An 18,105-nucleotide genomic window follows, 5' to 3' on the forward strand; every position below is an offset into this window, starting at 1 on the left:
AGCTATAGTCTAACTATTGTATTTGATAAAGCTATACTGATGTCCCAAAAAGGAGGGGTGTTTTACTTGGAAAGAGAAACTTCAGATACTGCAGAGTGGGTAAATACCTTGTATTTCTCAAAATATATTTTCAGCATAGACCTGTCAAATGAGCTTTGATGGTGCAAACTGAAAGAACCCATGAGTTTACATGAAAGGAAATTAAAGTGAGAGGAGTGTATACTAAGAGGTGTTGCCCAAATCAAACAGTTTTCCACTTACTGCTGCATTTAGGTCTTACTAGTTCCATCACACCTTTCACTTACCAAGTACTTGGGATTGTGTGCTGTCACTTGTGTCAGTTTTGCTTCTGAGGCTGCACGAGACATATGCAGAGCTATGGGCTTCACAATTGTCTAGATAGGATCTCCACATCACAGCGTGCCTCACCTCGAAATGCTTAGTCTGCTCAATCTAATGTGATTCATTTTGGGATGGAGGTAACGTACTTCATTTTGCACTCCCAAACCAAAGCTGCAGAGGGCTAAAGCAAGCAATGTATTATTGAGCAGAAGCACCGTAGAAGGGCCAGCCTTTGTGGTAAGAAGCCAGGACATTTTATTTACCCTTGGAGCACTGCAGTAATTACCAGACGTTTTGTAAACACTCTTGAAGCTGTTGAGCCCCCAAGGAGGAAGAATAGTTCTGTATTAAGTGGCAACTTCATGGAACAAAATACACATACTTATCCTAAGAATTGGGAATTGCAATATGGAAATACACCCTTGAATTTGGAGTAGCTCTCCAACACAGGACAAAGGAGGATAGGTAACTGGAATAAGAGGAACTGGGGCTGCTCGTGCATTTCCAGGGGAAGAGAATTTTTCCTGCAGTAACAGGATGCAGAGGAGATGCTGGGGATTCATCTAACAGAAACAGTGCTAGCTTAGCCTTTGGCTGGCCCTTCTAGCTCTTCAAGTTTATTTTCAGAATGAACAAATACAGCATTCACTCAAAATATCCTCTATACGTGAGGTAGCTCATTGTTCTCCAGAACGTGAATTCACTAAAGCGTGTGTCAAAGAGCAGTATTTCTGTTTGAGTATGAACCAAAACCATAGTCTCAAATAAACATCACAAAACTTCATTAAATATATTTTTAAAAAATTATGAATACTGTATCAGAACTGCAGATAATAGAGGAAGCCACTTACCTTTTCTTACAAATAGTAGAAAGATGCTGTTAGTTTTTCTGTCAGAACAGACTATGATTGGAAGAACCTAAAAGAGAACGGCCCTAATTCTGCCTTTTATAAGCTTCTGGCAGAAGGCACAGGGGAAGGGCAGCTAAAGCTCGTGTGCGCTCAATATACGTAATCACCTGAAGAACTTCAGGTCTGCTTCACATGAGCCTTTTGTTGAATGCATGAGGAAAACCTGATTTGGGCTATTTGGGTGGTATTTGCCCCGCAGATTCAGCTGCGCAGAGCAGTACGGCTATCCTGAAGGTGAGGATATGCTACCACATGAAGAACAGCAGAGGGAAAAAAATCCCCCCAAAATGTTAACTATCAGCAGTAGGATGAGTTGCAGCTGGCAGCAAGTAGTTGCTGGTGTTCCAGCTGGTCTCTTCAGACCATTCTCTGCTTGTCTTGAGGGAAAATTTAATAGAAAATCTTAGTTTTAAAAGGGATTAAGGAAAGTAGTCTGAGCTTTACAGAGCTGGTGGGTGTGACACTGCCTGTGAGAACCGCAATACACTTTGTTGTCATTTTGGACAGTATGTCTATACATAAAAAAAACCCTCAACAGACTCCTTGTAGACATGAATTTTTTCCTGTTCTTCAAAACATAACCATTTTATTAAAATTTGCAGTAAAACCTATTCAGCTGGGACCCTTTCCACTTTGAATGACAATAGGTGAAGAGAGCATACTGTGGTGTGGTGATGAGGACATGTGGCACAGCTGTGACATCAGCTGGAACCTAGGGAGCTTTCAGGGCCTTCCACCTGCTGCACCTCTGTGCTGGGTAGTTCTGTGCAAATACACTGACTGCTTCGTACTTGTTTTCTCATCAAACATTGATGATCTTGATGACACTTTTCCAAGCAACTGCATTATTTCAACAGAAAATAGCCTTGTTTTAAGTTAAAAAGTTCTGTTTGTTCCTTTCAGTGTTCCATTTAAAATAACATGCTATATCCTGTGTAGTGCAAATACAAATTCAGACTGCTGTGTGATGTTTAAACATATACATATGTACACACAGGGGCATGTCTGTCTGTGTGTGTGTGTGCCATAAGGGACCACAGATGTGTGGTGTGGTACCTGGCAACACAGCTACCGCTGCTCAGCTCCAGGAATTCCTCCTTAAGGTGTAGTACAGCTACTCTGGTTCATGCTGATTGTTAATTTTTAATGGTGTTATATTATTTTGTTAAAATCCTCATGTAATATTAAATCGTGCACATTAGAAGTGCTAGCACACTGAATCTTAGTGATGTATGTGATTTGTAATGGCTTTAAAGTTAAGCTGTAGATTGATCAGCTTGAAAGAATGTATACACGTGTTCTTTAGAGGTCACGAGAGTTGTCAGTTTTTCAGTAATTTCCATGCCTCATTAAAACGGAGGCATTTTTAAAGCAATATAAGGAACTAAGAAAAGCTATTTCTCCTGTTTTACTAGAGCCAAAGTTGCAATGTTTAGCATTACATTTATCATGTTATCCCTACACTATAAATTTTTGCAGAAAAATATGAATAGCAGCTTCAGCTTAAACAGGTGAACATCCATCAAATCCACAGTACAAAAAAGAAATTGGTAGATTTGAAGCCCCTTTCAGGTATCCCAATTACACAGGATTTTGTATCGGTCATTCACACTATTTTACCTTCTGCTCCTAATTTTTTTTTTTTTTTCTTTTAAAGATGCACATTGAAGCTGCTAGGATGCTTTCTTTTACTGAAGAGGAATTCATGAAAGCTCTTGAGTGGGGAAATTACTGATTCCATTAAAAAAAACAGCTTCTGTTTGAAATACAAGTCAGATGGTACATTAGTTTGGCACTGCATATGAATGCTTTTTAACAGTTAATAACTCTATATGCCAAGTGAATTGATTTTGTTGATTTTGCTTATGTTTAAATTGTTTAACTTTTATAAGCCTGATAGCTTGTGTTGTAATATCATATGAAATACAAATTTCTACTGAAGTTTCAGTAATGAGCAGAGAAGCAGAGACCGTGCAAGGAATATTCCAACAAGTTATCAGTTTGCTCTGTTTTAGTGTTTAAAACTACACCTTATCTAAAGCAATGTTCAGTCCAAAGAAGTCAGGGTTTAGTCTTAGATAGAGACTAATGGCTGGCAAAAACATAGCTGGGACTTGCCCCTCACTGTCCAGACTCACTCCATAATCTGATACAGTTGTACTGGGTAAAAATGCTACTTTAGTCAAGGTGAAAATATTAAATCTTTCCCTGGCCATCAGCTGCTGCTTTGGGATTGAGTCAGGAGTGATGGCTCCATATTCACAGGTGCTCTACAAGCATTACGTCTCTAAAGATTTCATCATGTCATCATTATAATCAAGAACTAGATGGAAGTTTTAGTGTAGACAAGCTGAACATACCATTTGTACATTAATGAACAGGAGCAATAAAAGCCTGAGCTGCTTGCATGAACCTCTGTCAAACCTCAGCTATTTCAATGGACTCCTCCCCCAGAGTAACTGAATAGGAGCATGGCACATAAATCCTCACTTTATGCACTGAAAGAAAAGTATAAATGGTGATTCTGACCTCAAAATGGAGAAGTGTCTCTGCTTAGATCCTACCAGCAAAGTAACATGAACTAACAGTGAAACAAGTAACTCAGACCTACCCCTTTGAGATGAGACAAACTACATTTAGATTAATACTTTAATAGTGTGATGCCAGTGCAGATAAATCTTTAAGTTACAGCAGAAATAGAGCTTTAAGAGAATCTTATAGTGCATACTGAAATACACATGTGAATTCACACTAGGAGAGTTGCTGGAGAAGACATTTTTAATGTTGCTACATCACTGAGAATAACTGAGAGGCCCATACAGTTTACTGATGAAAAATGCAATTACAACATAACACTTAAATAAAACTAACTGCTCATCAGTTTAGAACTGCAGTCTTAAAATGGAGACTTTTTATGATATTAAAAAGGAGTTCCTCCCTGTTAACAGGAAATTTTCATCAGAAATCAGGTGACACCTAGTGGCAAACCAGGAGATGAGATGGGGGAAATTTCAGCTCTCTTCTGAAAATTCATTACCTCTTCTCTTCTGATAAGCCAATCTAAATTCTTGTCCAAGCATATTAACATCATCTTCGTCTTTGAGTATTCCCTGCAATAAGGGGAAAGAAACACATGTTGGAAAGTAAAACAAAGTAGAGAGATTATGAGGGATCTCTGCAATTTTCTCTGGAAGTGAATGTAATAGCTTGTATCTGTGGTACTGGGGTCACCTTTAAACAAACAGCCCTGAAAACTGTCACACGCCTTCAGGGAGTTTCAAATTGGTGTGCTTGGTGCGAGCCTGGAACCATGCTGGGAACCCCGCAAAGATTCCCCCACGAGCACTATGCAGAAGACCACACCTATCCACATTCTCTTTCGTCAGAGGGTGCAGGTTTAGTAAAATCCAGCAACCGCATTGAAAAGAGGCGCTGGCTGGGGCGGGGCTCTATCTCCACCTTTAGTTGTGTTGATGAACCCATACAAAGAAATTATTCTGAAAATTAACTGATACTGAACAACTTAATCAGAAACTATGTTTTGGGGAAGGGAAGTAGGGGAAACCAGAAATCTAAATCTCTAACTAATTCTAAATTGATTTTATGGCTAAAAATGGGTATGATTCACAGAGCATACCTTGCAGCATTTAGAAAAAAAAATTACAAATTGTGTTTATGTTGGAGACTTTAGAATTAGGTAGCACTTTTATATTTAACCATTTTGAGTGAAGTAACATGATGTATGACCACATGATTCAGACACAGGGTTGAAGCAGAGAAAAGAACCAAGTAGCAATACCATGAACAGGTACCAGCCTTGGATACTCTGAAATAACCAAGACTTCCTGCAACAGTAAATTCAAACCAGAAAACTATATCAAAATATTGCCAATTTGAGTTATCATTTAATTCAATCTAAATTCGAAAAGAACTCAAAATTTTACAAATTCATGCACCAAATTAGCATATTAATATTTGAATAAAAATTACACTCCACTGTATTCACAATGTTTTCCAGTACTGCAGAAGAGAATTTATTTAAATAGTTGGATAATTCCTTCCCTACTGTAAATGCATTTTTACATCCCTAAAGCTGTTCTCTGTTCATTTGTGTACCATCAGGTGATCTTTCCGATTATGAACTATAATACAAAATAAATTGTAGTTTATTCCTATTACAATAATTGCTTCCATCTTTTTAACTTTTAAAAACACAAGGATGAACAGAGTGAGCTTTGAAATGCTCCTGTGAGCACCGCAGTTTATTGGGCTGCAAGAGAGGAGGCCTTGTTTCCACGGTAACAGAAGACTTAGAAGACAGCCAACACTAATAAATTGCTCCCAAAACCCCAACTGAGAAATTCGGTGGAAGCCGGGTTTAAGATACAGTGGACCCCTTTCTAGTTAGAAAAGCTCTGCTTTAGAACTTATTTCCATATTCTAAAAACTGAATGTGCAAAGCACTGGGGAAGCTTTCAGCAAGTTCTGTACAAGGCACCAATACTGCAGTAGAGCCCAAAGCCCCTTGTGCAGAAAGAATATTTTTGTAAATTGCTTCCCAACTCAAAAAGAAGAAAAAAGGAAAATGTGAGCATCGGAGAGCTGATACAATCAGGACACTCACTGAGTCCAGGAATTTACACAGGTCTGCAACTTCACCTTAAACTATCCAAGAGAAAACTGATTTACAGGACGAATATTTAAAGCATTTAAAATACAATTCACTCACTCGAGGAAGATAACCCAATAATTTAGACGCATGCTCTTTCAAGAGTTTCTGTCTCTCTTCTTCAACAATTGCACGGATGTTTTCTTGTCTTCTCTCATCTAACTTTCTTTCTTCAAGTTCACGCTCCTACAATAAGCAAGTTTTCATAACTGTTCAGTTTCAGCTCTGTGAACATTTGTTTCCACCAATATCCACCATAGTATAAAGAGAAAATTTTTTTAGTGGAGTAAATTTTGAACTTTCACTGATTAACTCCTGGTCACAGGAAATTCATTTGAAAATGGAAAAGTGTACGTAAAAAACCACAAAGCACTGTTTAAACAATACATGTTTGGTAACTAGAAAAAAAAAAAATCTCAAAGGAAAAGACTGAATGGCAAGACCAAGACATGGGGCTCGGTCTGCTACATGTTTGGTCTCATACTAGAAGCCCTTTTAAAGCCAGTAAAGTGATAAATTCGGGTTCCTCCTTGGCTGTCAGACAAGTTAGTCTGTTCCTGCCCTACTGTTCTAATCCAGGAAAGGGAGAAATAGGCATGTATTCTCATGCTGATGACTTCCATTTCACATTACACATATGATTTATACCCTATAAACAGGTCCAAAAACTGCAGTATAGGATTCCATGACTTGTTTTCAGGCTGGGACTTCCCCTTCTCACACATCATGATCAGTGCTGCTGATCAGGGGCGCTGAACTGGACACCAGTTGTGTCGCTGCTCCCACGGCTCCTGAACCACAGAATCGTTTAGGTTGGAAAAGACCTTAAAGATCATCGAGTCCAACCATAAATACTTCAGTCCCTGAAGAGTTATTTGCAGAGCATGTCAGGTATACAGGGGTTGAGGGATGTTGCTGACTAACCTCTTGAGCTACAAAGTTAGCTCTAAAAAGACTTTTTTCTTGTCAGCACACCAAGACAAATGCCTGCTTCTGCCCTGCACGTTTCTCTGCGATTCCCCCGTCACCTCTCCCTAGTAACAACAGCCTTGTCACTTAGGACAGCAGAAGTGTTCTCATATTGAAACACTTTGGCTCAAACCAAAGGTGAGTACGAAAACTCTTACTTTATCTGCAATAAACTGTTTGCGACGATCTTCAAGAAATTTTTCCACAGCCCTTCTGTGTTCAAGCTGTTTCATTCTTCGTTTCTGAGCATTCATCTGTTCAATGCGATCATCCTCTGCAAACTTGGCCAACATCTGTTGTCTGAAGGCTTCTTCCTCTTCTCGCATAGCTTGTTGCACTGTCTTCTTTAAAGCAAATTGCTCTTCATATGTTCGCCTTAAGTCTAGGCGTTGCCTTATTCTCTTTTCAATTTCTGCCTATAAAGGAAATTTAATAAAACGCTGTATTACCGGACATACCTTGGAAAATTTTGATGGTCAGCAGCCATCTACTTGATTTATCTTAGAATAAATTTATTATAGCTGCTACCTCCTAACATAAATAACTGCAGCAAACACTCCGTAACTGACAGTGCTCTCCAGTATTAACCACTTTGACAAATGTCTCCAGAGTCTCAAAACTAAGTCCAAAACAAACGATTATTTTTTTCCACTAGCACGAAGTGAATTGAGACAGCGGCCTGAACAACTCTCTAAAAATAACAGTGTTACGTATCTCAGCCTATGTTACATTTTGGTTGTCACCCATAGCAAGGTAAGACCGAGTGTGGGTGGGCCCATAGGAAAAAGCAAACCGAAATGCAAAACGCAAGCAGTGAATTAACCTACTTAGCTTAAACCTGAACTGGAAAGTTACCAGCATTCTCCTTCGCAAGATAAATAAATGTATAAAGGAGATCATAAGGGTATTCAAAACCTTCATTTGTCTTCCTGGTTGAAATTAAAACATAAATACATTAGGAACAGCAAAGGAAACTCAAACGACAAAACTTTCCCTCCAAAAACTAAGACTAAGAACCATTTAAGAATTAGTGTTGAAAATGGACACTTTGTGCCAGAACAGAATTGAAAACAATTCAAATTCATTTAATACACCTAAAACCATGTCAGAATTAAGCTTTTTGCTTTGGGACAGCTCACAGACCAAAATGGGCTGAAGGACTCCCTCAGAAACATCCCAAAGTCACAAATAACACTGCAGACTTAGCAAATCCAAACTGGGGAAAAAACACAACCCAACCCAGGCCAGTCCATGAACAATCCTGCCAGCTTGTTAGAGGAAAAGTTGTGGAAAGGGCAGTTAAATGGCCTCTGAAGAGCATCCTCAGAGCAGGAGGAACTGCATGTGGAATATACTCTTGCTAAATGTCCTTTAAGCATCACAACTCCAGTGATAATGTACAGAGAGAGGAGGAGTGCTGCTCCATCACAAAGACATCAGAAGAAGTGAAGGGACAGAGGAAGACTCTATGAAATACTGACTCCTACATTCACTTTATTATTTTCTAGATCAGCAATTCAAAATGGTTTCATTTTCTCTTTAAATTTTCATACCTGGTCTGTTTAAACTAGATTAGTCTACCCACAGCTACAAGTGCTCCATAAATTATGTTTTCCTGCATATATGCTACTATTTTTATTTTATAAAAGTTTCTTCTAGACCAGCTCCACTAACCTAAATGTTCTGCAGGAATTATGGCAAGGTTAGAATACTCCTCTCCACTTGCATGTTCCCTTAACAGTTTATGCAGAGGTACACACAACATACATACGACATATAACAAACCCGGTATCTGACAAGTACCAAAATATCCACAAACGTGTAAGCAGAAGTCCAGGGAAAGTGAAATATTCCACCCCTCCAACAGACAGGTACTACTGCATCTACCTGCCAGCGCTTACCATCTCCTTCTTCCTTTCTGTCTCCGCTTGTTCTTCCAGATACAGCTCTTGGCGGATTTGTTCCAGTTCTTCACGCTTCTGTTGTTCTCTTTCCAGATTCTGGGCCATCTATTACAAGACGGAAAGATTTCTAAATGAAAGACAAAAAATGTACAATAATTTTTTCTACAGGTTCAGTTTTTGATACCATGCTTTGAAGTCTTTGTTTTTTCTCCTCAGTGTCTCGAACTTTAGCCATCCAATCTTCCTCTCTTTGTCGCTGAATGTTGGCAAACTCCGTAATTTTCCTATTTTCTTCTTCCATCTCTTCCAGTTTCCTTCTCCTCCAGATAGCTTGTTCTTTTTTAAATTCTTCAATATCGTTCTGAGTTGCTCTCATTTTATCTAACTTCAGTTGTTTTACCCTGTAGAAGATAGAAAAAAATGTAGTTATTTAACATACTGCAAATAACACCAAACAGACCATGGACTCATCATTAACAATATATTCCAGAGACTAAGATTTAAATGACTCCTTACCCATTCAGCTGGAAACTAGATACCTAAATTGAAAACACTTATTAAGGAATTGTTCCAAAAAGGGAATCTCATGTCTAACATTTTTCTTCAGGGGGGGCAGACTGTATACATAGGTACTCACTACTACTCCGTTTTATACACGCTCCACCAAAACAGAAAGAAAAGGAGGAAGCCCAAAAGTCTAATAGCACCAGAATCTCCTAAACTATTTATTTATACTAAACTCTTCCCTACCACTTCACCCTCAGAAACCTCCATTCCCATCCCTGTCCACAGCACGTCTCATGAAGAGGTTGGGACTTGAGGCGAGGCAGAATTTGGTGACTTGCAGTCATTTCCAACACGATGGGCCCAATGGAAGCACTCCTTGAGATAAGCCAGACTTCATATTTGGGAAACAAGGACACAAGACTGACTGGAATGACATGAACATTCTGATGTTTGAACAGCAAAATCCGTGCAAGTCAGTCTCGTTAGTAAAATGTGATCAAGGAAAATTAAAATGGGCCTTAGTCTATGAAATAAATGTATACAGATTAGTTTTCCATACAAAACTACGAGTTGTTTTGTTTTAAGTGAATAAATAATAAAAATTCAAAGTAACTAACATTTGGTCTTCCTCATAGATCTTTCTTACAATTTCATCAATCATGAGTTTCTCTCTTAGAAACTCTTTGTAAGCATCCTGCTTCTTCTTCTCTTGTTCCTCAAGTTGTTTCTCCAGTTCTTGCTGATATATTATTTTCTCCTTGTTTCGCCTCAGTTCTGCAGAACTTTCTTCTTTTATTACCCTTTCATACTCTTCTTTCATCTTTTGGGCTATTTCACACTCACATTTCTATAGGGGGAAAAGCAATGCAAGATTCCTTTTTACTCCCACTAATACAAGTTGTAATGAAAAAATACACAGTCTAAAAAGGAGTTATACTATACTGCATTACAGAAGAGGAATGTTTCCTACCTCAGTCTATAAATATAGCACCTTAATGTGCTTAATGGCTTAATTCAATAAGCAGAACCCTTGAAGAGAACCCTCAATATCTAAACAACTTGAGAAATAACAATAGTTAAAGGAAGCTATGTACTAACAAAGGCAAAGTAGAGCATTCAGCGTGAGCGAACCTAGCTCACATCAGCACAAGGACTGCAGTGTGGTTGGACTATGGAGAACATCCTCAATAAACATGTTGTTTTTACAGCAATTTGTGTAAACTAAATTTTGTATAAAACATTAATGTAATCAGAATCATCTCCTTCATCACCAATATTGTTCTATACGTAAAAGTTCACAATTCTTTCTGAAATTATTCAAATATATGTTTAATAATAGTAACAACATTTTTAACAGTCTGCTTCTGAGGTAAGGATTCACCACGATAAACCCTCGCTGTACAAAACGTATCATGGTTTTAACTTGGATAAATATTATAAAACCAGTAAAATGAAAACTATACCCATTCATTGTACAGCTTAATTCACTACTACTCTGAGTGCAGTGACAAAGTAAACCTTCTTATAGCTGGTTATTACCAGCTAATTAGTTCTTCATAACACAAAACATATTTTCAGTAAACACTGAATGCCTAAACCTAGCAATATTTTAGATAAAAAGGTCAGCTTCAAAGGAAGAATTTTCAGTAGAACCCATATAAAGAGTTACAGCACTCGGGTGCTGGAATACACTGTGAAGCTAATTACCATTTTCTCACACTGTATAGCTTCTTTTTCAGCGATCTGTGCAGCTCGCTCTTTATTCATGTAAGCGGATTTTAGCTTTTTTTCTAATTCTCGAAGTTCAAGACTGTGGGGGGAAAAAAATAAATCTGTCCTATTAGTAAGTACCTATGGGAAAAGAAATTGAAATTTCCATCACTATTTAAACACAATTGAAAAAATATATTTTTCAGAGAAAAACCCAATTTTAGGTGAAAAATATTGCTCTAGTAAAAGAGCAGAAAAAATACCTGTTTTAAAACAAGTTATCTATATTTGTACATATCCTATCAATAGTTTTGCATACTTTACATCTACCTTCATAAATACATGCACATATATATAAACACCTATGCTTATAGATATGTGTAGACGTACACGTATAAGCATATATTCAAAAACTTTGCGGATCAGAGTTTCTCTCTTACTGACAAAATTTCCCTAAAATTAACTTTTTATCATACCTTGATCTTAAAATAACTTTTCCTTCCAGGACAAATTTCCACTTCTGCCGCAACTTTCCCAAAGTCTGTCTTGTCCCCGCTGCCGCCACCCCTCCCTTCCCTCGGCTGTCTCGCCTTCACCCCAACACTCTTTAGTGACACTGCTCACTGACATCTGGAGCAACCCTCTGATCACAGCCCGCTCCTAGGCATTTCTCCAAACCCACCTTTTGCTAGGATTTTTCCAGTTACAATCTCCTCCGCTGCACAAATTCAAAAAGTTAAAGCCTATTCTAAAGAGTAAATCACGTATCTGATTTTAGCACACTAAAACCTCCTCTCAGTTGCTTGAAAACAGCTCGTGCTACAATCTTACTGCATCTAAGGTCCTGTCCACAATGCGATCCAAGAAAAATAACAAACGAGCAGGAGGTACACAACCGACTGAAAACTGCTATAAACAGACTTTTCAGCGTCGGGAGTGATTTACAGCAACAGCTAGCTAAATAAAGCAGTGAGATTTTTGAAGCACTACCTGTTCTCTCTTACTTGCTGCCTCAACTTTTCGTCTTTAAGTTTTTCATGGTTCAGCCTCGCCAGCTCAGCTGCCAGCCTTTCTTCTTGCTCCAGCTGCAGGTCTCTCCGCTTTTTGTTCTCTTCTGCCTAATCAGAACAGTTTCCATACGGACTCTCCTCCGCGCATCCGCGCACACAATCGGAAGCGGGCAAACCGCCAGACCCCGCAGCCAGCGCATCCTTTTTAGAGGAGGCGGCTTTGGGAAGGCAAAGCCCGGTGGAGCTCTCCGGCGCCTTCTCGCAGCCGGACACGCGGGTCCCCGTGCGCACACACCCGCGGAGGCCCCCAGCGCTCCGGGCCAGCCCCGGTCCCGCCGCCCCCGGCCCTTACCCGCAGCGCGGCCTCCTCCAGCCGCCGCTCGCGCTCCAGCGCGGCCCACAGCCTGGCGGCCCGCCTCCGCCCGCTGCGCTCCTCCTCCGCCGCCGCCAGCCCCGCGCCCCGCTGCACGGATGCCTGCGGGCGACAAGAGAGCGGCGGTGGGTGCCGCAGGACAGGCGCGGCCCGGGGCTCCGCTCCCCCCGCCGCCGCCCGCCCGCTCACCATCTCGCCCTCCCGCCGCCGCCGCGCTGCCATGGCAACGAGCGGGGCAGCTCCGCGGGACGGAGCAGAATGGCTTCAACTTCCGGGGCGAACCCGCCGCGCTGATTGGCCGCGAGGCCGACCCGACCCCTGCACGTGACCCGGAGTGGGCGGGGCGAGAGCGGCGCCGTCGCCGAGCAACCGGCGCCAGCGGCGTGGCCTGGGCCCGGCGCAGCCCTTCGGCCGCGCCCCGCGGAGCCAACCCCGGCTCTAGAGAAGCAGGAATCGGTAAAAGCGGAGCATAGGGAGGTGAAAGAATTACCAAAATATCTTTTAAAAAAGTATTCAAGAGCATTTTTTGAATTATTACTTCAAGTTAATGCACTTTACTCACCTATAACCACACAACCTAGGTGACACCATTTAATTAATTATTTCTCTGCTTCATAACTAGTATGAGGGATCCCAAGCAAGTCTGGAGGATACAGTCACAGGGGGAGAAATCAACAGCTGGAACATTAGCCATGAACATCACCAAAATACATAATTCTGCATGATTCTGGTAAGGTTGCTTGGTATATAGTAGGCCTCATTTAAACCTGATAGGCAAAAGGAAAACCCAGCCCCTAATTTTTCCAGAAAGACAGATCCTACACAGACCACAGCTGTTCGTTCTCTGGTGTGGCTTTGCGCCAGGAAGGAAATGGGCATTGTGGCATGCAAGTCCCCAAACTGCCCACCCACTTTTACCACTTTTCTCACCTTTGTTTTCCTTTCTACATAGTTACATGAAACATTTACGACGTTTAAGCTTATTTAAAGCAGTACTTAAAATTCAACAATGTCACCTACTTTATAAAATTAATTCAAAATAATAAAGCTTAAGAGATGAAAACCTCTCAGGTAAAAAGTCTGCATGTTTCTATCAATTCTGTGCTAGATATGCCTATATCTATTTATGGGATGAGAATGTTCATTATTTTAAACCAGTTCCCAATCTTTTATGAAATACTCCCAAATTAGTGGAATTCTTTCTGAAGCTTTGGTTATTCTTTGCCCTTTTCATGGGAAAAAGGTTTTCCCACAATGCAGGGTGGGGAAGTAGTAAACTACAGGAGACCATGTCTTTAACTGAAATGATACAAGCAGAGAGAGATGAGACAGAAAAAGATCATAAGCTTTCTCTACTTCTTCTTTCCAAGTGGTGTTACCACTACAGCACACTCAAAAAAAAATTCAGTTTCTTCAACAGCAGGCAATGAAACATGTCAAAAAAACTATCCCCCAATGATTCCAAGGTGTTGACTTAGAAAGAAGGAAGCTTTTAACCACAGTGGCACAGCACTGACTTCCAGTGCTCAAGGTTTGGAGGTGGCGGGGAGTGGGGGAATAAAGGTGCACAAGATTCTTTTGCTGTTCCTCCTCCTCAATAAACAGTTATATGCTTCACTCTTACCAAACAAAATAACAAAATTAGGTCCCCTCACCTCGCTTCTGGAAATAACAGCAAATAACCTTCAGATGTAAAATTTCATCTTTGCTCACATGAAGTCCTCTGTTTGGAACAGCAACACTAAAATGAGAACATAAGTACACCTTGATTCAGTGTCCAGGACAGCAAGGCATTCAGACAGATAAGTGGGAGTAAAAATGCTTGGAAAACCACATACATACCAGAGACCAACAAGTCAGTTCACAAAATTCTTTTTAAAATTAAGAGGTGGCTTGTACTTGCATATAAACAGTACTTGTCAGCAGTGTATCTTTCACAGAAGGGACAGAACACAACACTCATATGAATTAAGATCCCAAAGGGAAAATATTTTGAGGTTTCCAGCCCTCAGTGCCTCATTTTTCTTTTATTTCCCATACACTTCAGATTTGCTGCACGGTGTTTAAAATGCAAAGAAGAAAACGCAACCAGAGAATTCTTTTATTCTTGATAACCTTATGGCAGTTTGTGCTCAGAAACCTACCTTTAATGCCCTGATTGTTTTCCCCAACATAAATTAAGCCGCAGGGACAGTTCAGTAAACATACTGTGTGTGCAGATTCCAAAGAGAGGCAAGGAACCTTTCAGCATGTACAGTCACCCCATGTAGAGAACAGGGAGAGGAAAATACTCCAGAAACTCCACAGAAACACTCAGTATACCCTTGCCCTGCTGCTTTCGTTAAATTGAATACTTAAGATGGAAAACAATCATTTCCCCCAATTCAAATCAACTGCTGGTCTCATCTCTTCTTGAGAGCTCCCCCAAGAACTGCAGGCTCCTGTCCTAAAGCTTGTTTTTTTCCCCCTTGCATCTACTTTATTATAATTTGGAAAGGAATGAGTCCCTGCTGCATAACTGCTACTGAACTCTTGTTTCATCCAGCATTTCTTCTTGCAGCAGCCTGGTTACAGCGTACTGGTCAGTGACCTGCTTCTCATTCTGTTTTCCTAACAGCATTAAACACTCCCAGGGCCTGAAAAGCTTCAGGTAACCAGCAGCCAACTGTACAAATGTAGAGTTAAACTCAGCAGTCCTTTCTCAGGGTTCACACAGCATATTAATAAATTATACAGTTCTCAGTCTCAGTATCACCACCTACTGATCAACTCATGACAGCAGAAATGAAGACTGCTGAGGAATTAAAATTTCACTAATGATAAAAATGATCAAATGGACCATTAAAGGGAAAAAGAAAGTTCCCTTTATTTTAGCAGTTTAAATCGAAGGTGATGCAGGAACACACAGCAGAAAAGGTCATTAAATGCAAATGGTGAAGCTATTTTGCAGGTTTACCTCTTTTCTAGGGCATTTTACCAGATGATCATAACATGAGACAGTGACAAATGCGTTCCAGCTGAGATAAGATATGTGGGTCATGCTGACTTTGCAACATTATAAACCGCTACTGGGGATAACACAGCTTCTCTGTGAGGTAATTTACCTTCTTTGGATGAAAAGATAAATGTGAATTAACAGCGAAGAGTCTGAAACATCTGAGCTGTGCTATTGATCTACTAAAGACCTAGATAAGTCACAGAGAAACTAATGCTTGCTTTGCTTGAGATTAGTGATGGATGGGATAGCAGATTTAGCAGCTAAGGGGCTATCACTGTCAAGAAAATCTTAGCACTATTTTTTTTTAAAATTACACTGCAGTAGTAGGGAAAATATATGCCCTAGCAGCAGTAGGCAAAAGTGATTTTTTACTTATGACATGATGGACTGTCAACAAAAATATTAGAAGGAACAAAAATACTCAGTGCTTCAAATGTGTTCAACAAAAATACAGCTGTTCCTGATGAGAAAAATGTGGGTTTAATAAATATTTAGCTGTAGTATTGAGTTGTCAAAGAATAAAGTGAATAAAAGGAGTGTCTCAGACCAGAAAGGATGTTCGTGCAACGGACATGAACAGAAATTAGTCTTTTAGGGGCGCCGTGTTCTTTGCTTTGTTTCTGGGCTTCCATCTCTGCTCAGTCCTACTAGTTGAGAGAAAAAGCTGTGTGAGCTGTGCATCTAAAGGCTGACACGTCTAAAACTATCAGAATGCATTTATATCCACAGCATCATATAGCATTTACTTCTGGGTAAACTCAGAGTTCTTGTCATTTCCTATTAATATTTATTACTGATTTGTTCAAGTTTATAAAGCACCCACCTGCTCTTCAGAGGGGAGACATTGTTTTTAACAACTGAATACATAAATTCCAAAGATCACAGATGAATTTTACTCCACAGTGGCATTACACTGCAATGTTTCTTACAGAGGGTATTTTTGCTGGTTGGACATGAAATAATTGTTATTCTAGTTAAAAGGACAAGATAACACCAAAACACACTCCTTTCTAATTTGTAGAAAGTATCTTCAAAAATAAAAACTGTAGTGTAGTGCAACTACACTAGATTCTGCTTCTGTGCAGGCAGAAGAATTAGACAGCCTCTTCTAGGCTTATGTGTTGACAAATCATTTTTCATCCCACAATCTCTTACCTCCACACAGGCCTCGTCATTTCTCTGTTTCCACATTAGCAATGCCAGAAAACATAAGCGCTTCCTGAAACATGCAGCCCAAACTCATCTGATGCTATGAAACAAAACTAGGGAATTAGGACACTACCTCATCACTCATATTCAAGTCTCTCTCCAGTCAGCATCCAGCCTTCCAGGATTTGTTCAGGGTCAAGATAGGAGACTGCCTTAGGCTCTCTGACTTTCTTCCATATTTTCTTTGGGTGCTTCTGTTTCTCTGCAGTTTCTGCCCCATTCCTATTACTCCACCCAATACCAAGTTGGTGGCTTTCTGCATCCCTCCCATCAACCAACATTATTTACATTGTTTAGCAGTTTGTAAGTGTCCTATATATTCTATAGTTTCTTATTATTTCCCTACTTTAATCTATATGGAAGTTCAATTGCTTCTTATAGATAACCTGAAAAAAGGCAGCAATTACACCATCAACATCAACCAGATTTTGTACGAGATCCAACATCCATTCAGTGAGCTGGGAAATGAGCTTTTATAGCACGCAGCAAAGTCAGAGCTTTCTTGCTAACTGTCTGCCTGGCGAGTGGATCTGTTTGGGTTATGGAACAAGGCATTTGTCCCCTACGTTTGGCACAACCTTGCTAGCATTCAGTGATCAAAAAACAGTTAGAAACCCATGTCCGCCATGCTCTTCTTAATCCAACTAGCAAACACTGGGGAGAATACAAGTTGCAATTACTAGGCTTTCTGCTTTACCTGTAATAATTTTTTTGAGCAGATGTTCTAGGCAGAGCAAATATAGTTCTTCTATGTGAAGAATGTTGTAAAACCACTGCTATAACACTTGTGGTTTGTGCAGCAAGAGCTTTATCCACTTACCTATCATAACCAAACCCCTGTCCCCTGTGAAAAAGAAGATATTTTAAGTTCAAGCAAAACAACTGAGTTTTCTTAAAAAAATGAACAGTGATGATTTTGAGTTGAGAATCTAAATGTTTATGGGTATGAAAGTTCTGTTTGTAAAAACTTAAAAAAAGTTGTATCTATTTCATCTGATTTTTACACATGAGCTCTGATTTAATTATTTGTCAAAAAGTGTCCCTCAAGATAACAAGCTCCATTTGTAGTTTTTAATTTGGAAGCAGAAAGATTAAATACCAGACTTACATTTTTCCTACTCTATCCTATCCTTGTCTTTCCTGTTTAGAGGAGACATTTGAGTAATCAGCCTGCAATGAGCTCATCTACTGGAGTGCCCAACTGAACAGGGCAAAGGGAGTGTCTCGAAGGGGAAGCAGTCACTGCCTCCAGCCCAGCGATCATCACCTCAGCTGATTTGGGCTGTCATTTAAGTGCTTGACCGAGTCACAGTTTCCTTTTCAGTGTTTTGCATGCAATGCCATCAGAACATACACCTCTGGAAGGAAGATTCATAATTTCAAAGGCCGAATGAGATATTGAGAAAAAACTGTTAAGTACTAAGCTTTACTCTTCTTCTCCCTATAGCAGCACCCAGAGAAGAGTATACACTAAGTAAAAGGGTGAGATGGCATGTGCTCCCT

At 40.0% G+C, this 18,105-nt stretch overlaps 2 protein-coding genes across 10 annotated transcripts in view; one reads left to right on the forward strand and one right to left on the reverse strand.

Annotated features, from left to right (window-relative positions):
- Positions 1 to 5,437, forward strand: part of TEX9 (testis expressed 9) — a 27,527-nt gene extending 22,090 nt beyond the window's left edge. For 5 of the 8 annotated variants that reach the window (XM_074879881.1, XM_074879880.1, XM_074879882.1 and 2 more), the window contains one exon: positions 2,911 to 5,437. In XM_074879881.1, coding sequence (XP_074735982.1) covers positions 2,911 to 2,988 — 78 coding nt within the window. In that variant the 3' untranslated portion in view covers positions 2,989 to 5,437. The remainder of the gene's footprint in view (positions 1 to 2,910) is intronic. The other 3 variants (XM_074879876.1, XM_074879877.1, XM_074879879.1) reach the window with 1 other exon arrangement.
- On the reverse strand, positions 3,885 to 12,623 carry MNS1 (meiosis specific nuclear structural 1). 2 transcript variants are annotated; one of them, XM_074879875.1, is made up of 10 exons: positions 12,585 to 12,623; positions 12,375 to 12,497; positions 12,003 to 12,130; positions 11,010 to 11,112; positions 9,920 to 10,149; positions 8,980 to 9,196; positions 8,793 to 8,900; positions 7,050 to 7,307; positions 5,983 to 6,108; positions 3,885 to 4,363 (listed from the first exon to the last, which is right to left on the reverse strand). In XM_074879875.1, exons 1-10 carry the CDS (start codon positions 12,615 to 12,617, stop codon positions 4,265 to 4,267), a joined length of 1,425 nt encoding a protein of 474 aa, XP_074735976.1. In that variant the 5' UTR covers positions 12,618 to 12,623; the 3' UTR covers positions 3,885 to 4,264. The 2 variants fall into 2 exon arrangements, with proteins under 2 accessions (XP_074735976.1, XP_074735975.1); XM_074879874.1 differs by having other exon boundaries at positions 12,375 to 12,600.
- Positions 12,624 to 18,105: the final 5,482 nt, after the last annotated feature.

The sequence above is a fragment of the Strix uralensis genome, chromosome 11, assembly GCF_047716275.1.
Source record: "Strix uralensis isolate ZFMK-TIS-50842 chromosome 11, bStrUra1, whole genome shotgun sequence".
Lineage (NCBI taxonomy): Eukaryota > Metazoa > Chordata > Aves > Strigiformes > Strigidae > Strix > Strix uralensis.